General features: G+C 43.9%; 1 protein-coding gene across 1 annotated transcript; it reads left to right on the top strand.

Annotated features, from left to right (window-relative positions):
- Positions 1-373: 373 nt before the first annotated feature.
- LGI2 (leucine rich repeat LGI family member 2) lies at positions 374-20055 on the top strand. Its single transcript, XM_063157734.1, has 8 exons — positions 374-564; positions 646-717; positions 3626-3697; positions 6840-6911; positions 7464-7535; positions 8585-8754; positions 13358-13522; positions 16039-20055. Exons 1-8 carry the CDS (start codon positions 374-376, stop codon positions 16854-16856), a joined length of 1632 nt encoding a protein of 543 aa, XP_063013804.1. The 3' UTR covers positions 16857-20055.
- The last annotated feature ends 881 nt before the right edge of the window (positions 20056-20936 follow it).

Genomic DNA, 20936 nt, shown 5'->3' with positions numbered 1-20936 from the left:
GAGCCTCCTTTTCTCCAGGCTAAACACCCCCAGCTCTCTCAGCCTCTCCTTGTAGGACTGGTTCTCCAAACCCTTCAGCAGCTTCGCTGTCCTTTTCTGGACACGCTCCAGCACCTCTGATGCTAGCCCAGGAAATCGGGGGAGCATCACTCTGGCGCTACCAGCGGGGCCTCCCGGGGGCCCTTTGCGTCTATTCCTGCGGGGAGCGGAGGGCTCGGTGCCCCGGCCGCGCTGGCCTCGCCCCGCCCGCGGGTGCCCCCTCCCTCCCTCCCTCCCCGCTCCGCGTCCCGGCGCCGCAGCGGAGGCGGCGCCGCGCTGATGTCAGGGCGCGGCGGGAGCGGCCGGCGGGCAGCGGCGGTGCGGGCGGGCAGCGATGGCGGTGCCGCTGCGGCTCCTGCCCGCGCTCTGCGCCGCCGCCGCCGCCGCCCTGCTGGCGCTGCCGCCGCCCGCCGCCCCGCGCCGCCCGCCGCGCTGCGGGCCGCCCTGCAGCTGCTGGCGGGAGTCGGCGCTGTGCGTGGGGGCCGCGGGGGCGCCGCGCAGCCTGCCCGCCGGCCTGGGCTCCCTGTGAGTGCGGGGCCCCAACGGGAGAGACGGGCGGCCGGGGCTGCGGGGCGCTCCCGCCTCATGGGGGCATCTCTTTTCCAGGAGCCTGGTCAACGGGACCTTCTCCGAAGTGAAGGACAGGATGTTTTCCCACCTGCCCTCCCTGCAGCTGCTGTAAGTATGGCACTGGGAAGGAGCACGGCCAAGTAGCACTTCACCCCTTCCTCCTAAATAGAGTCCCTTTAAGCATAGAGCCTCTCCGTCTCTCCTGGATAGAGTTCCCCCTCTCTTGTAGAAAGGGAGAAAACGGGAGAAGACAGCTCGCACAGTCCCCCAGTATAGCTGCTGTTTCATAACATTTCTGCTCAGGGATGCATTTTCTGCTCAGAAACCACTTCATAAAATGTGTATTTAGTTACTGAAGGAGAGGAAAATGTTATATGATGCCCTAAGTTCCTCTTTTCTTTTTTTTCTTTCTTTCTTTTTTTTTTTTTTAACTTCAGCTTTAGTAAGTTTAAGGCTGAGTTTTGTCCTCCAGAGTTATGTGGTGGTGGCTCTCACTCCTGCTCACTTTGTGCCCAGGAGTCTCTCACTGGCTTTGTGACACAGCGGGCACGATGGGGTGAGCAGAGGCTGCCAGGACACACTTCAGAGGGAATCAATCCTCTGTGTGTGCAGTGCTGGTGCTGTCTGCAGCACGACTCATTGTGCCACTTGGAGGGTGGCCCCTCAGATGCCTTCTGACCCAGCGCTCCTCTGTCGAGGAGACAGCGCTCCAGCTCCCAGCACTTAGCAGCCATCCATCCCTCCTTCCTGACCCAGGCCAGCGGCTTGGTCGTGCCCATGTTGCAGTTAGGTGTGTGCCTCCTGCTCCAGGAGCTTGAGCAAACTTGCTTAATTTAGCTGTCCTGGGAGGCAGCAGGGAAGATACAGAGACTGCGGTACAGCCCCCTGGGGAGCCTGGGTACTCAGTTCTCTGGCAGTCTGCAGCAAGGCTGAGCAGCAGCCTGTGTCCTGTCCAGCCCAGTGCAGCCTGTCCGGAATGCCTGACACCAGGCAGGTCCTCCACACCTCCACCCCATAGGACTGACTGACCCCCCAGGCACAGATACACTGCAAAGAAAAACTCAGCAAAAAGATCCAAAGCCTGCCAGAAACCCAGGCTGAGTGCTCGCCACATAACTAGATGTTAAAACTGCTCGTAGCAGGAGGTAGACACCTCTCTAAAGGTGCCTGGCAGCTGAGGCTCCTCTCCTTGGGCTCCCCATCTCCTTTGACTCAAAGGCCTGTCTTCTTCTGAGAGGAGCAGCACTCCGTGCAAAAAGCTGGGGGAAGTGGGCAAAGCAAGGGGTAAAAGCCTTCACCTCCTTTAGTGTGAAACTGTTCCCAAAACCAGGTTTCTGTGAGAGCTGGGGGTCAGCACTGAGCCCCCAGCAGAGGGCACGAGGACCTTGCCCACCAATAAATGGTGGCAAACAGTGACCTGTGCCAGCTGGGAAGGAAAGGGAGAAATCCATGGATTTCTGTGGTGGAAATTCTGTGGGTGGAAAATTAGAGATGGGGGGAATCTAGCTTGGTTTGGATGGTGGTACTAGGAAAAGTGAGGAAGAGCAGATGAAGATTGTCCCTTTTCCTTAGCTGCAGCAGATTTTCTGGAGATGTTGGGGTGAGTAGGGTGGCGGGGCAGAGGTGGGTTGTTGAGGAAGGCAGAAGTTGCTCATGTCACTTTATATGGTAAGTCAGATGTAGGAGAATGAGGTGGTAACCACCACCTCGGGCACTCAAAAATTCTGTTGTTAATGTAATTTTTAACTTTTTCCTTAAAACATGAGAAAAAATAACTAATAACAAAGAGCTGCATGCATAACTGAGCACATGGGCACCTCAGGACAATGTTTTCTGTGGCAGTAATCATGGTAAAAATAGTAATGCAAGGATTTATTTTTGATGGTGGTCTTCATCTTTGTCAGATTTCTTTGGGATAATTTAAGGAGCATTTGTCTAGTATTAGCATAATATCCAGGGATCACAGGGAAAGTTTACATTTCATGTTCATTAGTCTTCTAAATTAATTTTAGTAAAATGCCTAAAACCATACAAAAGGAAGATTAATCAGTTGCTCTAATAAAGCAATTAGTGCAGACATATTCATTCATAGGGAAAGCTCTGAGATTTTCCAAAAATTATTTCTTCTGAGTAGTGTTAATATTTTAGACCAAACTAGAAGTTTTATTGTTTTCTTGAAAGGCGATTGCCCTCTCTGCCTTTGAACATCAACCTTTGGAGATTGTCCACTGTTGTGCATTAATACAATGAGGAATGAAGTTTGCTGGCAAAGCCTCCATCACCTCCTTCTCCCTGGCTCTGTTGTGCTGGCTCAGGTGACAGCCTCTCTGGTGCAGCTCTGACATGTTTGTCCCTGAAGTTCACACAGGAGTAGGGCAAGGCAGCGCCTGGAGGAGGCAGCACTGCAGCTGGATTCTCTGTCTCGGTGCTTTGGACATGTCTGTGGATCCAGCTGCCAGACTGGCTGCTGTCCTCCCAGGCTGCAGGCTGTACCCTGTCTGCAGGTCAGGCTCAGAGCATCCCCCTGGGGCATGAGTGAGTGAGTGCTGGCCCAGAGAGGCTGCAGAAATGAGAGCTGGTGCTTGGGAGCTGAGGATGCTGCTCAGGTGGAGGGAGCAGAAATGAGAGCTGGTGCTTGGGAGCTGAGGGTGCTGCTCAGGTGGACCCTTAGAGGTTGTCAGTGGGGCTGGAGGGGTGATGAGCCACACTCAGCAGACCTGCCATCTAATGATGGCTTGTTCTGCTCAGTGGACCATTGAGTTGAGGACCAGGTTACATTTAGCCAAGGTCAATGGCACATTTTTCCTGGGGAGTAGTGGACATTAACTACCATCGTGTAATGCCTTTAATTTTTTTTCAATAGACCATTCCACAGTATTTTATGTGTGCTGCATTGGGGGGGTGATATGAGCTCAGGTCAGTAAGATTAGTTTGGTCATGGGCAATAAACACAACAGGCATAATCCAATGTGTCAAGTTTTAATGTGCTTTCCTAATGCCTGCTCTCCATTTTCAGCTTGCTGAACTCCAACTCCTTCACTGTTATACGAGATGATGCCTTTGCTGGTCTCTTCCATCTAGAATACCTGTAAGTTTGGTATTTTATGTCCTTTATAAATAAAGATGTTTTGATAAGTTGCCAAGACTCCTGCTGCAGAGTCTTGGTCTTCACTGTTATTCCCAAGAGCAGGGGAGCTGAAGGATTTATGTTCCACTCCTGTGCACAAATTCTTTATGGTGTTACAAATTCTTTTTCAGGTGTTACAGTGCATTTTTAAAAGATGCCTTCAATACCAGGTATCTGTGTGCAATTACAGCACACCAAAAAGGCATTGCTTAGCAAGAGCTTGCCTGAGTTTTCCAGAATAGTGCCACCCCTGTCAAGGGGATTTGAATCTTAGGCAAGAGGTGGAGCAGCCTGTTCTCACTTATGGACAGCCTGAGCAGGAATTGCAGAATATTGGTGTACTGCCCTGAACAACCCTGATTCTGCTTCTCTTCTCCCAGCTTTTGTCTCCTACTTTGCCTTTTTCCTGATACCCTATTTAATGCCCATAGAATTTATCTTTATGTAATTAATTATAAATACACAAATATATAAACATACATTTCATATAATAGAAATTATTGTAATTATTTATATTATTATTTTAAATTATTTAACTCTCCTTTTGCTTATATCATTCACTTAGTTGATTTTTACATTCTTTTTCTGGTCCTTTTTTTTTTTATTTTTAGTTCACCCTTTTTTCTTTTTAAAAAAAGTATTAGCCCAGGTGCAAGGCTGTCCTCCCTTCACACTCCAAAGGACAACATTTCTCTGTGTTACTCAGTATGACCTGGTGTGTTTGAAACTATGAGTACAACTTGAAAAAAAATGCTCATTCCACCCAACTTTCCAAGCTGAAATGTAGCTGTGGAAAACATTTGTCCTTTTTACAGAAAGACCAATGCTCATAAAACTGACTCTTGTTAAATCTTGAAGACAAATAGATATTATGATGGGGTGTATTCAGGGTTAATAGTCTGGCGCATGTGGAGTAGCCAACAATGGCATTTGCAGATAATGGTAAATGGTATATGCTAAAATCCATTATTCAGCTACATCTGGATTTTTCAGAGATAGCAAGTTATCTAAGCATTCTCTTTTCCTTGTGTCTACAGTGAAAAAATTATTTGCAGTAGTTTGTAAAAAGGAGGAAACCATTTTCTCTTGTACCATTAGCAGCCTGCTTTCCAGTGCTGATGGGTTTGTCCTGGCAGCATAGCACACATCGTGGTGGTTGTACTGGTCACTGCAACCAGATCCCTTCTGAATGAAACACCCTGCCCTCCTCAGAGGGCCAGAGGGCAAATCTCTGTTCCTGACCACCAGCTGCCAGCCAGGGAGCAGGATGAAGACTGGTAAAGCCTTAGAGTTTCAAATTCTTTTAGCAGCTGAACAAATGGTTGTGGTTGCCTTTTCTGCCAATTCCATAGAGCTTTTCCTCTTCCCAGCAAATCACCCCTCCACCTTTTGGGAGCTGGCTGTGAGTGGCCTTTCTCTGTGATTTGTTTCTTTGGCCCTGCAGCCAGTATAACCAGTACAGCTTCCATAACTCATGTCTCTTAGTTACCAGGACCAGACTTTGTAGAGAAGAAGGAAAACTCACTGACAAACAGGGATGGCAAGGGTCTGTGTGTACAAAGCCAAAGTCTCTGGCCAAAGAGCAGCTGGGGAGCACCCACAGCTGGTACCTATATATAGATAACAGATCTCCAGCTGTGTCCTGCTGCTCTTGCAGCTCTCATAATGGCATTCAGTGCACCCTGAAACCGACTCTGTACAGTCTGGGTAAGGCAGGTCTGATAAAGATGAGAGCTTTGCTGGTGAACTGACTGGAATTCCCAGAGCAGCATCTCTTGGAGACCAGGCTTGGTGATTCAAGAACCTGGCAAATTCCTGGCTCCCAGCTTGCAGCAGTGTAGCCTTGTTTATTTGCATGGATCACTGAGCTGGTGCTGTGCAGGGATGCCAGCTGCCAGTGAGGGTGTCAGGAGGCAGGGTGGCTCTCTGCTCTTGTGGATTGAATTTGTGGCTCCACACAGCCCTGAAGGGCAGACCTGCCTCTGACATCTCCCATGCAGACACAACACTTTCTCATCTGCACCCTTTGCCTGCAGTCAGGGTCCCAGTCACTTCATGAAGGATATTTCCTGCACCTAAACTGCAGAACCAGGAGCACTTGTCATCTCCTGCATCCCATTATCACTTTCTTGAGAAGAGACCTTGTATCATAGCATTTTCCCTCTAACTTCTCTGCAGGGCAAACAGAGCTTAGGAATAAGGGAGGCACTTTCATCTCATAAGCCTTTCATAAAGTCAGCGTACAGTTCTCTTCATCCAGGTATAGCTGTACCATGCAATATCTTGATGGCCACCTGGCTGCAATCACTTTGCAGGGATCATGGTGTATTTGGGGATGTGTCCTCAAGTGCTCAGGGGTCAAGATGCTCAAATATCAGCTCTTTACTGAAATGCTGACGTGCAGGAGTCAGGAGGAGCAGGGTGCTGCTGGAATCGATATGTGCCTGGCATTATTCCCCCAGTGCACAGGGGGGACTGGTGTGCAGCTGGCAGCCTGCAGGGGAGATGTCCCAGAGCTGAACTGTGGCAGCCAGAACTGAGCCAAGGCAGTGGTCCTGCTGTTTGTGTGCAGTTCAAGTCAGGGCAGTGTGGGCACGGAGGTGGCACTGAGTGTGCACGTACAGCCATGGGAGCAGGACCCAGCAGAGCAGCTCTGCAGCCTGGGCAGCCCTGGCACCTCTGTGCTGCCTGCTGCTTTGAAAATGCTGCTGATCTGGGAGAGGGGAAGGTAGGACTTTAGCTTCTGCCTCAGGAGGTTCTCCTGTGTAAGTTCTCTTACACAGGACTCTTGCCTCGCACAACACATCCTGAGAGGATTACCAAGAGAGGATTTTTTTTTTTTTGCCTTGTTCACTTTATTCCATTTCTGCTGGGCATTTGGGTCATGTGCCATCCCTTGTGATGCCAGGTACTTGCATTGTTCTTTGCAGCCTGCCCAAGGAAAGGGGAAAAGGGAACATGAGCAGCTCCACTGAGACTTCCACCTTTCAGTCTGAAGGAGCTGCCCAGAAATATGCTGCATCTGGCAACCATAGCTTAAAGCACAGTGATGCTAATAATAATGTTACTTAAAGTATTTTAAAATACTTTTTTTTGGGCCTAGATTTATTGAAGGAAACAAAATCGAAACCATTTCAAGAAATGCATTTCGTGGCCTTCGTGACCTGACTCATCTGTAAGTTATTTAACATTTGATAAAGTAATTTCTAATTGAACAAAACTCTCCTGGGAGACCACTGGTTTTCCTGCTACACAGAAAACTTCTCTTCCCTCTGTGTCAGCTTCCTCCTGCTGTCAACAGCATGCTTTCCATAAATTACGAACTAGCCTTGGAGCAATTCTTGCCTGGGCAGCACTGCCACACGTTGGGCTGCCTGTGAGCAGGCACAGCTGGGTCTGGGGTGCCCCTGGTACCCCCAGTGCTGGGCTGGTACCACACTGCCTACTCATGATTAACATTCCTGCTTCCTTCCAGTGTGCTCAGTGATTGCTCTGTGGGTTACATTTGCACCTGCGAAAAAAATAAAAGGTTTGAAATATTTTACTTTCATGTGAACCTCAAGCAATCTCCATTCTTGAATGAGAATAATTAATGCCTGTTCCTGGTAACTTCTAACAGTGCCTATGGCTGGACAGCACTGGATAATTAACAACCTGTGAGTTCAAACTTGGTAAGAATTGCAAGGTAAGAGATAGCAATGGTACAAACTCTCATTTTCTTTTCTAGTTCGTTGGCAAATAACCACCTCAAAGCTTTGCCAAGGGATGTCTTCAGTGATTTAGATTCTTTAATTGAACTGTAAGTAATGAGAATCTTTCTACTGCTTCTGTCACTCTTGCTCTCAGTTTTAGGTTCTGGGTATGTGGTACTGTATCTGGTATCTACACAGAAAGTGTATTTTATTGTTCTTGTTGTTTTTCACTGTATAATTGTTTGCTTGATAGACTCTCCTAAAGTAAACTGCTATTTCTTAAATCACTGCTGCTTCTCGTGATGCTGTACATAGTTTGTGTTATTGTACTTCTTTCTGCTGTCTTGTAAATTGTGTTTTAGAGACAGAGAGACAGTGAATTTTAAAATGACAGTTTCTCTGAACATATTTTCCTATTATTGTTACATATTCCCTGAGATTATTTTAGTACAAGGGATTAATTAAAAAAAAAAAAAGCTTCTTTTCCTTGTTCTGTGCAGTTGTAGCACCTTGCTGATATTCTATCAGCATTTCCCTGTGTAACTAGGGTTCCCCTATTTTTGGCCTGGCTCTTTCAAACAGCAAAGTAAAATCTTAAGCCACAGAAATTGCCAAGGATCAAAGAACAGGTACAGTGCTGAAATTGCACATACATGAGCAGGAAGAAGCTAAATTGACTCTACCTCAGCAGCAACTCCAAAAATGCAAGTCTTCCATCTGTATTTTATGTCTGCAAGGCTGCTCTGTCAACCAGCAGCACTGGGACAGTTCAGTGAAGGAAGGGGAATTCTCAGTGTCAGTGGTGAATGGTGCAAAGGAGGCCTGCAGCAGACAACCTGAACATCAGGATGTAACACACTACAGTCCTCATCCTAGGAAAGCTTACCAAAAAAGTAACTTTAACATGAATCACACAGTGCTCCATTACTATGATTATATATGACCATACAATGCAATGGTTTTTCAAAAAGCCCAGTGAAAGAGAGCTCATGATAAAGGAGTCCAGATAAAACTTAAAATTCCCTGTTTTCAGTTCAGAACAATTCAAGGATATTCAGATATTTTGAAATTCAGCATGTCAAGGTGATGACAGTTCTGTAGTACTCATATTGCTATCAACCTTTTCAAATATGTTTATTTCTGTGTGTTTTTTTAGAGATTTAAGGGGAAATAAATTTGAGTGTGACTGCAAAGCCAAGTGGTTGTTTTTGTGGTTAAAGATGACAAATTCCACTGTTTCTGATGTCCTGTGTATTGGTCCAGCAGAATATCAGGATAAGAAGTTAAATGATGTGACAAGTTTTGATTATGAATGCACCACTACAGGTATTCAGAATGTATATTTCTAAGCACACTACAAATGGTTAAATATCAGAAGTTTGGATGATACCCTTTCACTTCTAAGAGCATGACCTGGGGGGAGGAAAGGGTTACATACAAAGCACTTCCAAGTACTAGAACAAGTTACAAAATGGGAAAATCTCATTTAGATGCCAAAGTATGTGCTGAGTTTTTATTTGGATTAAGTGATAATGGGAGAAGAGCTCTGCCTATTCATATTCCAAAAGACTTGATTATGACTCAATTTGTGGCTTAATTTTCATCACAGAATGCTTTCTATTATCTGGAATAAAGCCATAGAGTTATGGCAGATGAGCTTCCCAAAATCTCTGTATTTCACAGAAAGCAATGAAAATAAGTTCAAAAATGTGGCTATAGCTGTTATCTTTATTTGATAAATCATTATTTATTAGTATCAAAAATGGTGGCAATAGTGCCAGAAGTTCTTCACAGAACTCCATTAAGTTGAAAAGTCCAATAATATTCTGACTACTGTCTTGCATAGGATCTTGATTTTTTATTTTTTAAGGTAATGTAAAGCATGCTGAAGGGAGCAAAGAGAAATTTGCATGTGATTATGCTTATACTTTATCCCAAAACTGCTGCAGTTACCTATCTTTAAATGTAGTCACATCATATAACTGGAAATATCAGCCATGGGTATTGTTTTTCATCTTCTTTGAATAGGATGTCAGCGCTCTGCCATTTTTCTAGACAGTCATATCAAAGGTGTGCAAGTTCTCATCTGTCATCAAGTCAGTCATTATTATTAAAAGACAAGAGAAAAGGTGATTACTAGTAATGTAAAATGAAATTTCAGGGAAAGGTATGAAAGGTGCTTTGATGGTAATATGTGAAGGAAAAGAGAATGAACTGAGAATTCAGAATTATGTCAGAAGAGCAGTAGAGGTAAAGTGCAATAACCTGCTACATGAAAGGATGTCAAACACAGGAGAGCAATGAAGTTTAGAACAGCACCAAAGTTACAATTCCTACATCTGCTGAATCACTGAGACACAACAATGCAAAGTAAAAGGAGCTTTGTTTCATTTCAGTCTGGTTTAAGCCATTGTGTAGCACTAACAGTGCACAAGAGAGAGCCTTACCCAATCCTCAAACCTACCCTGACCTACCAGCCCTCTGTCACCTTTTTGTACCTAGACACTGCAAAGTTGCTCCAGGAAAAAAGTGTTGTTCCATTGTCCCCTTTGTCTGCTGTAAGTGAAATTACACCAAGCATAAATCTAACTCAACATGCTGCAGAGCTTTTGGGAACTGAAGGCATTCCATGGGGCAAGGATTGCCCAGCTGAATATTTGCTCAAATGCCCACAGCACAGCATGTGGCTGTCACACTCTGTTCTATGACCTTGGTGGTTTGTGGTGTCAGGCCACTGCTGTTTTCTCCCTCTCTGCTATTGCCTCCCCCAGATCCAAAGGGAGTGCAAATACACCCATATTCCCTCCTTAGGACAGATTAGTCACAGGCTTAGAATACACACTGTAGGTGTATTCTCCCTTCCCAGTCAGTGGTGGGCAGGACTCTGCAAAACTCGTTCATTCATGTTAGTCTTTAGTATAGTATTTCCCTCCTTTGCCAGCTGGGATCAGACTTTCCATCATTTCTGGTCTCCAGTACTCTGTGTTGAGCATGGCTGGATGCAGGATGTAGTAAGAAAGCAGTTTGCTTTGGTACCATTGCAGTTTGCAATGGTAACAGGAGAGATGGAAAGAGGTGCTGCCAAACTTAAAAACGCAAGGAACAAAATGGTCCTGTTACTTCTTCACAGAGAAAGTGATTGACAGTATTGGTGACCTGCATTTTAACTCTTTTTGTGATAGCATCTGTCTTTTCCATTTCTCAGCGCTTGCATCATGGAAGCAGGTTAAGCCATTTCCCTTCATTTCTTGTCTTTCTTCCTCAGCACTGTGTGAGGGGGCTGTCCTGTGGCTGTGAGCACCACAGGGGAACATGTAGCTCACTTTCAGGAGACTGGAAAACAGGCCTTGGGCTCCCACAGCCACTGCAAACACTGGAAACTGGCCATGTGCATGCCTGGGACCTGCTTTGCCCTGACCTGCAGGCAGGGATCATCTCACTGAGCTTTGGAAGCTTGTTTCCCCTTTCTTTACCTAGCTGGGATTGTCTTCTGGAGCTGGTCTTCTCTTTCCCTGCTGTCTGGAAGGGAGGTAGTTTGCATATTAATAGGTACTGCTCCATTCTTGCTCCTGTGCTGGAGATCTCTGGTGCTGGGAGAAGGAAGGGATGGGTAACACTCCCTGCTGGCACACCCAGGCCCTGGGTGGCCTCACCTGGAGCAGAAGTGTCCACTGCAGGGAAGAAGGGATGTGAGGAGAGTGGGACTGAATGGCAGGATACAGTTTGGGAGCAGCTGCCCCAACAGACCATCCCTTTCATTTTTCCTTGGTGTCCTGTGATGTTCCCTGCACTCTCCTCCTCTCCTGTGCTGGCATCAGTGCTCCTGTGTGCTGGCATCAGCCTGAGCAAGGGCTGCCAGAAGGAAAATCATCCCAATAAAAGTGTTGGGCCCCTCACCTGTGACACCATGATGCCAGTTCAACCACAGAGGGAGCAGAGGTGCAATAAGTGACTGCAGGACAGGGAGACACCCCCAGCCAGCAGAAAACAACATGAAAAACACATTTCTTGAGACAGGGAGAACAAAGCTGTGCATTGGGTGGGAGGCAGGGAGGGACAGCTCATGCAGCCAGCAGCACAGGGGCAAGGCAGGGGCTGTGTCCTCTGCCCTCTCCCATCCAGGGGATCCGGCTTAAAAAAGAAAGATATTGGAAAAGGGCTCCTCTCCCAGTCCTGTATTTACTGTATTAGAATTTTTTTCAACCCTGATGTGGCGGCAACTTTCACTGTGTAACCCTCTCTTACATTACAGCCTGGTATTCCCAGCTGGTGCTAAAGCCAGCATTTATTGCTTTTTACTGATTACAAATGATTTCCCTACCCATTTTCACATACAGACTGGTTTGTTTCAATTCACAGATTCCCCCAAAGGGTTTCACAACTGTTCAGATTTCAAGAGCTGTCTTTTCAGGATTAGTTTTCTGGGGTTTTTTTCTTCAAGATTTGAAAAAATATTTTTATTTTGTGTGACTGCATCTGCTCCTGCTCCATCCTTTTATAGCTGGTCAGTTACTTTTACTTTTTGCATACTTCAGTGTCAGTTTTCCCAGCCCTTTTAGTTTCCCAGTGAGAATGAAGATAACTTTCTTGTTTGCCTACCAGCATTTATGAACCAAGCCCAAGCTCTATTTATAACAGTCCCTCGAAGAATGAAGACTGTCATTTCTTTCACAGCTGTGGAATCTGCTCTGTTTGTTTAATGGTAGTCATCTATCTTTATTCTCCACAAGTGTAACTCCTCAAGGGCAAGGCTTTCAAGCATGCAGAAACAGAGGGTTCTTCATTCAGAAGCAATTATTTCATAATGCACCAAAATAAGGGACTCGAGTGAGGACTTAATTACCATTTCACCAAAATCCCTGGATGCTCAGGCCCTTCCAGCATTGGAGTGCATGGTGAAGGCTTGTAGCAAATGGAGCTAAAAGCAGAGCAGTGTGTGGTTCTGCACAGAAATGTCGTCATAGGGAAGATGCCTTTCCTTTTCTACATATCTATATCCATACATTACTTCAATGCAAGTCTCTGACCACATTTTAGACCTGAGTGCTTTGTCAGCTCTGCTACACCATTTTTTCTTTCCTGATAATAGAGATCTTGCACAGCTGTCTGGTCAAATGTCAAATTCAGACCCAAGTCTCTTCACTTTGCCCCACACTGGCTCTGTGGTGACTGCTGACATACCCCAGGGTGAATTTTCAGATTGAGTCTACAAAGGCACTAAATTTTTGAGAAAAAAAGTCTTTAATTCTGGAGTTACACTCCTAATCTTTACAGGTTGCTCCAATTTCTCAGTCTTATTGTCTAGTATAAGTTTTCCACTGGATAGTAATTTTCAGGTTGGTTGTATTTTATGCCTAAACTACATTATAATGCCCCATAAAACATTATGTTAACTGAGTTTTTGATTACACCATTTTGTCTATGGTCTAGGCAAAATGGGGTTATCCCCAGGCAAACTTCAGATATCATTTCACTTTCTGCCTGGTTTAGCATAACACAAATTGCTGGTGATTAAATTTGCATGACTTAAGAAGTTATTGGACTTCAGCTGGTGGTTGCTGTCTCTCAGCTTGAATGTGATTCTAGCAAGGCCATTTCACATGATGGGAGAGCAACTTCCAGCTGTGGGGAAAGAGACTTCTCCATTTCACTGATAGTAGCCAGCCTGGCTGGAAAATCTGAATTATTTCACTATTTATATATTTGATTTCCTTGAAAAATACATTTTCAGAGGACAGCTCATGATACCTAAAGCAGGAGACACTTTCCCTGTTGGTGTGTGCCTAGCATGAGTACTGCTACTTCCATCATAGTGTTATACAAAATCCAGGGTATTTCACTCATTTTTCAGTGTACATCATTCTTATCAGTGACCACTTTGTGTTTCCAGCAAGGATATATCCTAACTGTTGTAAATGTATGTTTCTAGATTTTGTTGTCCACCAGATTTTGCCCTACCAGTCTGTTTCAGTGGATACATTCAACTCAAAGAATGATGTGTTTGTAGCTATTGCACAGCCCAGCATGGAGAACTGCATGGTGCTGGAGTGGGATCACATTGAAATGAATTTCAGGAGTTATGACAATATCACAGGTACATGAACCCTGGGATTCCACTCACTGATGGACTGGATAAGATTTGTAGATGGGATCAGGTTATTTGGTTTTGTCCTGAATCTCTGTTGAATTTGGCTGATTGAAGTGTTTGGACATGTTTGGACATGAGTGACTCCATGGAGCAATGCATTTTGTTAATATGTGCACATTTAACCTTACTGTGGTACACAAACTAGGCTTTTTTGTCCAATCTTGTAAATTTTTCTGAAGGCACAAACACTTGCCATGAATGTCACACCATGGCCCAGCTCAGCATTCACTGCCTCAGTCACACAGCAAGTTACAGCAGAAGCTGAAGGAGCACTTGCTCTTGCCAAAGTGCCTGCAAGACAAAATATAAAAAGAATCTATTCCATGTAGGAGGAGACAGGTCTGAAGGATGCTTGTAGGGTGAGCTGACCAGGAAGACAGCTGAAAATGACAGAAATATTTAAACTGTGATTGTTACCTAAAGAAATGTGCTGTAAAGCTTCAGCATTTAGTCTCAATTTACAAATATGCTAAATTAACATCTTGGCCAGATTACTGATCAAACAAAAAGCCTGTGTGGATGCCAGGTGATGTTCTAATGCTGATTTTCTAACAACCATTCTGTCCCTAACCAACACTTGTGGTGCTCACTCGCACCATGACAGCAGAGACAGCGTCTTCAAAGCTGTTATCTGCTGCCTGATTTCCCAGATACTCCAAGCCAGAGGTTTTGAATGCTCAGGAGATAAATTATCAAAGGAACACCTTTTCCTCCTGTCCTTGTTGTGTGTGATTCATTACTTTTTACCTTATATTTTGGGAGACATGGAGTATGCTGTGTCCTCCTCTGGGGTGGAATTCTACAAAGGCAGCAAGCACTTACCTCCTCAGATCAGGTGTGTGTGTCACTAACAAAATCTTACAAGATGCTACTCCTCTGTCAGGAAATTTTGGAAATGAAAAATGTTGGTTTTTAAGGTTTCATTGTGTTTTGGTAGATTAGGGTAAAATATGTACTGGGGATGTAAACTGAGAAGTCAACATCCCAGAGAGAGCTAGCTGAGCCCTAGAAAAACTCTGGAAATTAAATTGAGAGTTTGACTCATTTGCAAAGATAGCAAACACTAGATATACACTTCCAGGTGTATTTTACCTGCCTCTGAATGATTTGATTAGGAGACATTTCTGCAAGGGACTTGTGTCCTAGTTCCACACCCAGGGCTTGCTCCTGGAAGGTCTGAGCTTGAGCTCAGGACTCTGAAATGTACATGAGCCTGATTTTTGCCAGGGGACACAGGCACGTAAAGAGCCTCCTGCAGAGCCTGAAGAGTGTTTTGTAGAGCTCTGGAGCCAGCTCCACAGAGAATTTCACCACTTACCATATGCTTGCCATTTGGATGTCTAAATTTAGCTCTTTACAACATGGGCTTATGGAGCTGAGCTAGCTGTCAAGGTTGCCTTTACAGTGAGCATGAAGAGAAAAGCATTGCTGTCCTGTTCAGAAGAAGACAGGTGAAAGCTCTTCTGGAGTTTGTGTTTTGAGTGAGTTAGATCAGAAGGAGCCTGGACCATTCATGGCTGTGCTGCAGACCCCTCGGTACTCCCAGCTCTCCCACACTGCCTGTAGAGGGTGGCAGAGCATCCCAGGCAGCTCTGAGAGCCACAGGTCGGGGACCAGCACAGGAGCCAGGGTGAATCTCCTGTAGCGAGTGACCAAGGATGCACTGGGGAGCTTGTGCAGCTATAGTTCTACTTTAACTGTGTGCTTCACAGAGGAATTCCTCTGTGAACTCCTCTCTGCTTCCAACAACACTTATTGTAATAGTCTGTTACTTTTTTGACGTGGTTCTTGTTTAGTGTAACTTGACATTCTCAAGACAGACCATAACCTGATCTGATCTATCTGACAACTGCAATATTGCTAAATATTTCTAGTTTAACAAAATCTCAAAAATACCTAACACAAACTACAGAGTTAGATTTATCTTTTTCATCCTGCTGTCAGGTGATATATCCACAAGATGCATCAATATTTCTATGTGCAGCAGCAAAAAGCTGACTCTAACCCTTCTGCAGCAAGAAAAATATACTATATTTCATTCTTCTAGTTAAGATGGAAATATAGACATTACAAGAATAAGAGAATTTCAGATATCTGATGAATGGCAAAATAAAAACTCTTGTCATTTTTAAATAATTACATTTAGCTTACATAATTATTTTGGATACTAGGGACCATGTGTTTGAACAAACAAATAAAAAGTATTTTGCGTAAAAAGGAATCAGCATTTTATGGTGTATCATACTTGCACACATTATGGGGTGGGACAAGTCATCTCTCCAGTTACTGGGAAGCAAAAAGCTTGGAAAGACTCTGATGGCATGTAGCAGAAGACAAAATTATGAGATGGTGCAGGTTTAAAAAAAGGCGAGGGGTGATTTGGTAATAATGTCTGTGGTGTGAGGCATGGTTTGTGCTGTGCTAATACATGTGTTGTTCTGTTTTCTCTCTTTGGGCAATAGGTCAGTCTATAGTGGGATGTAAAGCCGTTCTTGTTGGTGACCAAGTCTTTGTGGTGGTGGCACAGCTCTTTGGTGGCTCACACATTTACAAGTTTGATGAAAGCTGGACGAAGTTTGTCAAATTCCAGGATATTGAAGTATCTCGCATTTCCAAGCCAAATGATATAGAGCTTTTTGAGATAGACAGTGAAATGTTTTTTGTCATAGCAGATAGCTCTAAAGCCGGTTTGTCAACAGTGTATAAGTGGAATAACAAAGGATTTTATTCGTATCAGTCTCTTCACGAGTGGTTCAGGGACACTGATGCTGAGTTTCTCGATATAGATGGGAAATCATATCTAATCCTCTCCAGCCGTTCCCAGGTGCCCATTATACTCCAGTGGAACAAAGCCTCCAAAAAGTTTGTCCCACACAGTGAAATCCCCAACATGGAAGATGTCTTGGCTGTGAAGAGTTTCAGGATACAAGATGACCTTTACATCACACTCACGAGATTCATTGGTGACTCCAGAGTTATGAAATGGAATAGCAAACAGTTCGTGGAGATACAGGCTCTTCCATCCCGAGGAGCCATGACCCTGCAGCCTTTCTCCTTCAAGAACAATTATTACCTAGCCTTGGGAAGTGACTATACCTTCTCCCAGATTTACCAGTGGGATGGTGAAAAGAAGATATTCAGATTATTTAAAGAAATCTACGTGCAAGCACCACGGTCTTTCACGGCTGTGTCAACAGATCGAAGAGATTTTTTCTTTGCCTCTAGTTTTAAAGGGAACACTCAAATATTTGAACATATCATCATTGACTTGAGTTTATGAAAAGCTGCTAGAGTGAAATTTATGTAGAATGACATTTATACACAAACAAAACAAAAAGAGACCTTTCCAAAAACAGGGTGCACCTGTGGAGTATGATGACATTTTCTGAACTTTTCAAACTTGCATATTAATCAGGGACTGCATTTACTTGGTTACTGCATGACATGTCCATTTTATCCTTTTTCAAAGACACTTTGCAATCTGCAGTCATTCAAAGAGGAGTGCAGTGCATTAGAATTAATGTTGACATCTAAGAAAATGATCTAAATTTAATCCAGAAAACTCCCTTGAGTTGAACATCTCATAAAGAAAATGAAGAGTGAGCCATACAAAGCATGAAAATGATCTTGACTCCTAAAGTAACATTTTAGTAGTGTAAGTTTTAATTTTAGAGCCTCTTCTTCGTGGTTGCTGATGAATTGTAAAAGCAAAGAGGAACATTCCAGAATACACTGAGTTCTCTCTTCAAAATCTTTCTTTCTGGTTCACAGTAAATCCAAGACATCATTATAATTCATTGCAGACTGAAGGGAGAGTCAAAGTCTATTGACATTTTTCTACCATTATTTACTTTTTTTTCAGCAATAAATTGTGCCTAACAAGTAGCCCAGCCCACAGTAACGGGTAGCTAGGAAGAATGTGTCTCTTCAGGACTCTGAGATCTTAACAAATTAATACAGACAGAAAATATCAGAGGTCTGCATAGTGCCATGAACAAATCAACTACAAGTAGCACCCACTCTCTGTTTTAATAGGTATTCCAGGTATCCATTCCATTTTGCCCTAATTCATACTTTTCCTGATGATTCCCAGTAGATTCTGGGTGTTTAACACATTATTCTGTTGTGAGCTCTCATTCCAGAAGGCAGGGCTTAAGCTTTGATGAAACACATATTGACATTGATGCACTCCATGCTGTAGCTCCTCTGTACTCAGTGAGGTGATTTATTGTTGAGTGTTTCCCCACTCAGCACAGCTCATTAGCAATAAACTCAGGTTTGGGACATCAAAGTTGTAGCTGGGAAATCCTCCTCCTGGCTGAAGTCTAACTGTGACTTCAGTATCACCAAGTCATTGAAACCAAGCTGTTGCAGCTGTTTCAGACTAGAGCTGCTCCTGCCTCCAGGAAGGATTTCCAGTGGGTGAGGCCAGGCTGTTGCCAGGTTGCCAATCCATTGAAGGTTAAAGAGGAGCATGTGGACAGACTGTGCTTCACTGCTGTTTTGGGTGGTTACAGACCAAGCCATTCAATTATCCTAAACAGGGCAATCCTGGCACACAGAGCCTCTCAAGATAACAAGCAAGGGACTGTCTTCCAGGAAAGAGTCTTTGCCCCCCTTACCCAACAGAATTCTGTATCAGAGCTCTTGCTTGTTAAATTACACAAGATATTTCTTTAACTTTCCATACCACTTAGTCTGCTAGGTTGTTTTATCAAGTCTTGCTGTTGCACTGCTGCCTTGGATAATAGGGAGGTTTTGCATAAAGCAGGAGGAGCAAAGCAAACTGTCCTTTATTCCATCATACTTAGGCCTATCTCTCCATCCTTCTGCTGAGTGAGTTTCACATTTTTCCCCTGGACATGTGAAGCATGGCCTATGATCACAGAGATGTTCTCACAGGCTTCCCAATATCCAGGGTGTGAAGTGAGTGTGCTGCAGAAGAGGATTATGTATAAGGACTCCCATGAGGAGTCATAACCTACCAGTGACCTGGAATGTCACAGTCTTCCCCAACTTTTACCTCTCTGCTATGAAATGAAGTTATTACTGGCCTGTCAGAGACATAACTCATCCTGATTTTCAATTATGTGTTAGGGTGTTTTTTTTTTTCCTACAGAGATGTTCAGCCTGGTTTTGTTTTTAGCTACAGTGGCCACCTGGCCCATCCCACCCTCTGAGATCCTGAATGCTGCCTGCCAAATCCCAGTGTGGTGTCAGTCCCAGTGGTTCAGTGGATGCAAACCAATGCTCTGCAGTAGGGTTTAGCAATACCTCTCCTAGGATTAGGCTAACAAATCTGACAAAACAAAGATACTCATGTCTGCCAGTGAATGCAACTTCTTACTATGCTACCAGTTTACTTTTTAAAGTGGATATGGCTGGCAAAAAATGTTTATTCAGCCTGTGTTGTGGGAAAGCATTTTGTATTGCTTTTCTGTCAAGCATGCAAGTTTCACTAGAGTTAGATATTCTGACGAGGATAGCATTTCTCAGTGCACCAGCATTTTCTTTTAGGGCTCAACTGTGAGTTCTAGTCACTCAGGAAGGGGCATCAGTCAGAGTGAAAAGCTAGTTTAGAGAAATTGGATCCTTGAAGGGAAGCAAGAGGATGCTGGAAAAAGGCTTGTGTATTGAATGCCAGGAGATTGTACTGTTTCTAGAGCCAAGGGGATTTTGAGACTTGGCTATCAAGTTGGATTAAATTAAAATGGTATCTGCAGAGACAGGCTTAATAAAGAGGATAAAGTGATGCACAGGAGTCTAGCTCATTCACATGGGACCAGGAGAGAGCGAGGGAAATTAATTCTGCGGGCAGGCTGCTGCTTCTGTTGAGTAGCTGTGTTGGTTGGCCAGAAAGCCCAGCTCAGCATCCCTCCCAGCCTCAGGAAGAGCCTGGAGCCAGACACTGGCCTGCCTGCTCTGCTAAGCTCGTGCACAGGACACCAAAGCAGCTAAGAGGGAGGACCGGTTGAATTAAGAAAAGGTTATGGTACTTTCCATAGGAATAAACAAAGGAAAAACCTCAAAAAGAGCCTTGTTCTGCTCTTCCTGCTCCCAAGGAAAAGCTGCAGGATGCAGGCATTAAACCAGAAATTGCTAATCATTGGAAATCCTTTCTGCCTTCCTAAATGCAACCACGGGCTTGTCTCCATTGCCTATATTCTGTAATAGAAATTGTTTTGAATAGTAAATAAAATATGCATATCCATAATTCATCGAAATGTTAGACCATCAGGACAGTGAAAAAGGATAACAGAACATGCCACTGATAATTTTTAATGTATTCTAAAATACATAAATCTATGTAAAGTTCATTAGTTTATATAAGCATTGATCTAAAAGCACTAGCTACAGCAGGAGCCTTTTAAGATTGTATATACATTGAGCATTTTTTAGTAAAGAGGAGCTGATGCAATCTGTGCTACTGATACATGTATGTACTCTTTCAATATATGAATAAAATGTAGTTAATGTGACTAATAGTGGTGTGTCACCCATGTTAAAATATCCACATTGTGAGGATCCATACTGCCAGAGGAATGGACAGGGTGGGCAAATGGGTCCTTTAGTCCCTATTTATGATCGGGTTTGGCTTTTGACTAGGTGGAGAAAGCCATGCTCAGATTAGTTAAATCTTCTGTGCTGAGGAAAACCTTCGGACTTCCAAGGTTTTGCTGTTCCCTGATTTTCCCCTTCACTCTTTCCTTACACCCCATCTAGTGTTAGCAAGTAAGTAACGCAGCTATAGCTGCGAGTTTCGTTCTTGAGCTGTTCTTTCCTACCACAAAGTAAAGAGATCTTGATTTTCAAAATAATTTTTAAAAATACTTAAGATACTTAAGTGGATTTCTTACATGTTGAGTAAATAGGAACCAACCCCTAAAATCACTTCCAAGACTTTCAGATCTTTGCTCTGGGCAAAACAAAATCTTAAGATTTGTTAAATTTTACTGAATCATTGACATTTACTCTGAAATTGAAAAAAAAGCCAATCTATCAGCAGTGAATACACTTTATTTAAAGCAATCCTTGAGTGTTGTCCATTGATTCTGCTAGTCACTAAGAGAGGGTAATTCTTTTGTTTCCTCTTTGTTCTTCAGAAACAGCACAACTCTCTGTAACTAATTATAGCCTTGTGCAATCAAAGACATGTCTGACATACCATAATGGGATGCAATTGCTGGGATCATTGCTTTCCTTTTGGGTATTCCACCTTTTTATGAGTCAGCAGCCCTTGTGGTGTGGTTCATTGAAATTCCATCACAGCTCAAACATTGGCTGCAAATCAGCACTGTTTCCTTGTCTACCTTCCCCTGCCTTCTTTGCCCTTGCTAGGTGAGCATTTTTTTCCACCCAT

This window comes from Melospiza melodia, chromosome 5 (genome assembly GCF_035770615.1).
Source record: "Melospiza melodia melodia isolate bMelMel2 chromosome 5, bMelMel2.pri, whole genome shotgun sequence".
Taxonomy (NCBI): domain Eukaryota; kingdom Metazoa; phylum Chordata; class Aves; order Passeriformes; family Passerellidae; genus Melospiza; species Melospiza melodia.
The sequence above is the reverse complement of the archived record's forward strand: the minus strand, read 5'-3'. Positions and strand labels throughout refer to the sequence as shown.